At 32.1% G+C, this 2,990-nt stretch overlaps 1 protein-coding gene across 7 annotated transcripts in view; it reads right to left on the bottom strand.

Annotated features, from left to right (window-relative positions):
* Nucleotides 1-2,990, bottom strand: part of LOC105557375 (aromatic-L-amino-acid decarboxylase-like) — a 9,201-nt gene that overhangs the window by 2,358 nt on the left and 3,853 nt on the right. For 5 of the 7 annotated variants that reach the window (XM_012004600.1, XM_012004599.1, XM_012004602.1 and 2 more), the window contains 6 exons: nucleotides 2,625-2,744; nucleotides 2,362-2,491; nucleotides 1,660-1,808; nucleotides 1,028-1,139; nucleotides 729-937; nucleotides 283-483 (listed from right to left, as the gene is read on the bottom strand). In XM_012004600.1, coding sequence (XP_011859990.1) covers nucleotides 283-483; nucleotides 729-937; nucleotides 1,028-1,139; nucleotides 1,660-1,808; nucleotides 2,362-2,491; nucleotides 2,625-2,744 — 921 coding nt within the window. The remainder of the gene's footprint in view (nucleotides 1-282; nucleotides 484-728; nucleotides 938-1,027; nucleotides 1,140-1,659; nucleotides 1,809-2,361; nucleotides 2,492-2,624; nucleotides 2,745-2,990) is intronic. The other 2 variants (XM_012004603.1, XM_012004604.1) reach the window with 1 other exon arrangement.

Genomic DNA, 2,990 nt, shown 5'->3' with positions numbered 1-2,990 from the left:
CTGTATATAGGAGTTGTCAAGAAAGAATTTTTTTGCAAATATATTTGAGAAAATATGAATGTAATGTATAGAATAATCGGGTATATGTTCAGAACGGGAGAACACTTTTATTGTACCCGACACATTAAGAAACCGAGTTTCAGTTACAAGAGAGTTTATGTTACTACTACTAAACGAAAAGTTCCAGTAAGCCCTGCTAATAAGACGCCGACGGGTGGCGCATCTGCATCGCGCTACTCGATTATAGATACAAACAATTTCTGACACACACAATCGACTTACCTTCAATCGGAAACAAACCACTCCCATGACAACTTCGCCTATGATTTGGAATCGAGGATCGGAAAGAACTAATGCTTCGAATTCGTGTGCTTGAGCGACGTGCGATCTGATGAACTTTTGAAGATTTTCAACCCCATAGAGCCTCAGTACGAACCAAAGTTTCAGAGATCGGAATCTACGTCCAAGTGGAATCTGCCAATGCTTTAACCAAATACACTCAATCAGAAAATTTAACGACAGTATTTATCACTTGTTTTCTAAATTTATTTTATTAATTAGATAACGCAAATTGAACTGCTTGTACAATAACTACCCTAAAATATATCGCTAAACCCTGCATTTCATGCTGCAGAAACTCAGAATCAACATTGAAAGCGTAATTATGTAATTATGTATATTGAACGTTATCAATTTAAAGCAGATCCTAGTAGATTTGTAATAGTTACCCTATAATCCGGTGCAGCATCCTGCATATCGTACTTCAGATACAAAGGATCAACATTGAAAGCGTTTATCAAATATGTCGGATTCTTAAGCCACAGGACAGAGCAATCGAAATTAACTAACATCCATTTATGAGGATTGAAATAGAATGAATTTACCATTTCAATACCTTTCATTAAATATCTGAATTCCGGACAAATAAAAGCAGCTCCTGCAATCAATTGGATTTGTTTTAGCTCTGTTTTATAAATTGAGGGAAGAGTAATTACTTTTGTCATAAAATAAGAAAGTTAATCTATACCTGCATAAGCAGCATCCACATGCAACCAAACGTCTTCACGATTCGCTACAATGCCAATTTCATCGAGAGAATCAAATGCGCAACTACCAGTGGTACCCAAAGCAGCGACAGCCTAATATGATAAGAAATCACCTTGTAATTTTTAAATTAAATGAATTTTTTAGTGATATTAATTAATACTAAGTTTTTATTGTTACGTAAACTTTCAGTTAATTATTTATGGTGACGAATTGATAAGCCTGATACCATATTTCTGCGAACTTGTAACATATATTGGGACATTAAATTTCTGAAAATATTATGTATTTTCAAGAAGTTGTATTTCCGAAAATTTTCTGGAAATTTTATTATTTTTTATATTAATATTATATATTATTTGCAAATAGGTAACGTGATCTTTCAGATTATTAGACGAATGAATTTAGAAATAATAATTAATTGAATATTGAAAAATATAGAGTATATTTTTATAGAAACGTAAAAAAATAGCACAACTAATTTCATAATATTTTCAGAGATTCAACGAACGGTATAATTAATTCTCTCCGATTCTAGTGATCTTTTCAAGGAATAAAAGTTCGAAGAACTATAGTGTTTAATCGATAAAAACATATCGGATAAACTAGACGTACGTAAAACGGTATGAGTCCTTCTTCTTTATCCTTTCTTATTGCTTCGGCTAATGTATCGCCGCGCAGCTTGTATTTATCATCGACCTCTAACTGTCTTAATTTTATTCCTGCGATAAGTCCAGCGCGTTCAACCGAAGTATGTGCTTGGCCTTAAAAAATACACCTTGTAATTATGGGACTGTTTTATCTTTAAATCCATAAAAAATCGATACGCGTTTATTAAATTCGGAATAAGTATATACAAATTCTGTATATAAGTATATACAAACGTTCACTCAATATTATTAGATTACAAGGAACGATCTGACCAATCATTGAATAATTCTTGATTGATTTATACTTTTTTCGGTTTTGTGCACATGCAATTAGTCACTTTAATGTTTCTAATGTGTTCTAATGTATAAATTTTATTAATTTCGGCTAACATCTATATTTCTGTGAAGGTCCAAGTTCGAACCCTAGCCGATGTAATTTTTTCTCTTGCAATATATCCTTTGTGTTCTTATATACAATTATATTATAATATTTTTAATATTTCAAGCATCCGTATGACTCAAAAATATATATGTATATATAATATTAATTCGTTTTTGGCTAGACATTTGAACAAGCAATTAATTTCGTTTTGGTTTTGATCTTATAGACCTCTTGTAAATTTTCGCGTGACAAAATTTGTAGTAAAATAATTGCAGTAATACTCACAAGAACAATATGCGACTAGTTCACCGACAATCTCGTTTTCCGTCCAATCAGGATGCTGTTTTTTAACTTGCTTGATCTTTTTAGCCTTCGCTCCTAATAACGCTAAGAAAGTCGATTCGCTGCCACTGCCCTATAAGAGAAATTTTCACTTAGGTTTGTTTAGTAGTAACTTGCTTTTCAAAAAGAACAGTCTCAGAGATAACTGTTCATACGTATTAAGATATCTTTTGTTAACGTATCGCTACTAATAAAATGTGACTTGCTTCTATGACGCCACCGCCTTTTCCACCGCTACAGAAAAGAAATTCTTTGGGCAGGCCCAACATTTTTCCCAGCCAATCTACTGTGATCATTTCTAGTTCAGTACAAGCTGGACTCGCAATCTAGCATGCAGAAATTTGGTATAAAAAGTGACCAAGAACATAGTGTATCTTTAATATTTTAATATTAGTGTTCGATATATTTTCTACCTTTATGTTAATTTAAAATTTTCAAAATTAATATTTTTTAGTTTGAATGATGAGATTTGGTTGTCGTTGCTAATTTTGACTTTTATCTATTGCAGAAATAGATTTTACATCCTTCGCAATACAAATAAGGGATTTTAATAGCTGTCATAGCTATAACGT

This window comes from Vollenhovia emeryi, unplaced genomic scaffold (assembly GCF_000949405.1).
Source record: "Vollenhovia emeryi isolate VEMERY1.0 unplaced genomic scaffold, V.emery_V1.0 DF939502.1, whole genome shotgun sequence".
Classification (NCBI taxonomy): Eukaryota; Metazoa; Arthropoda; class Insecta; order Hymenoptera; family Formicidae; genus Vollenhovia; species Vollenhovia emeryi.
Note: the sequence above shows the minus strand (reverse complement) of the source record. Positions and strands in the feature narration are given on the sequence as shown.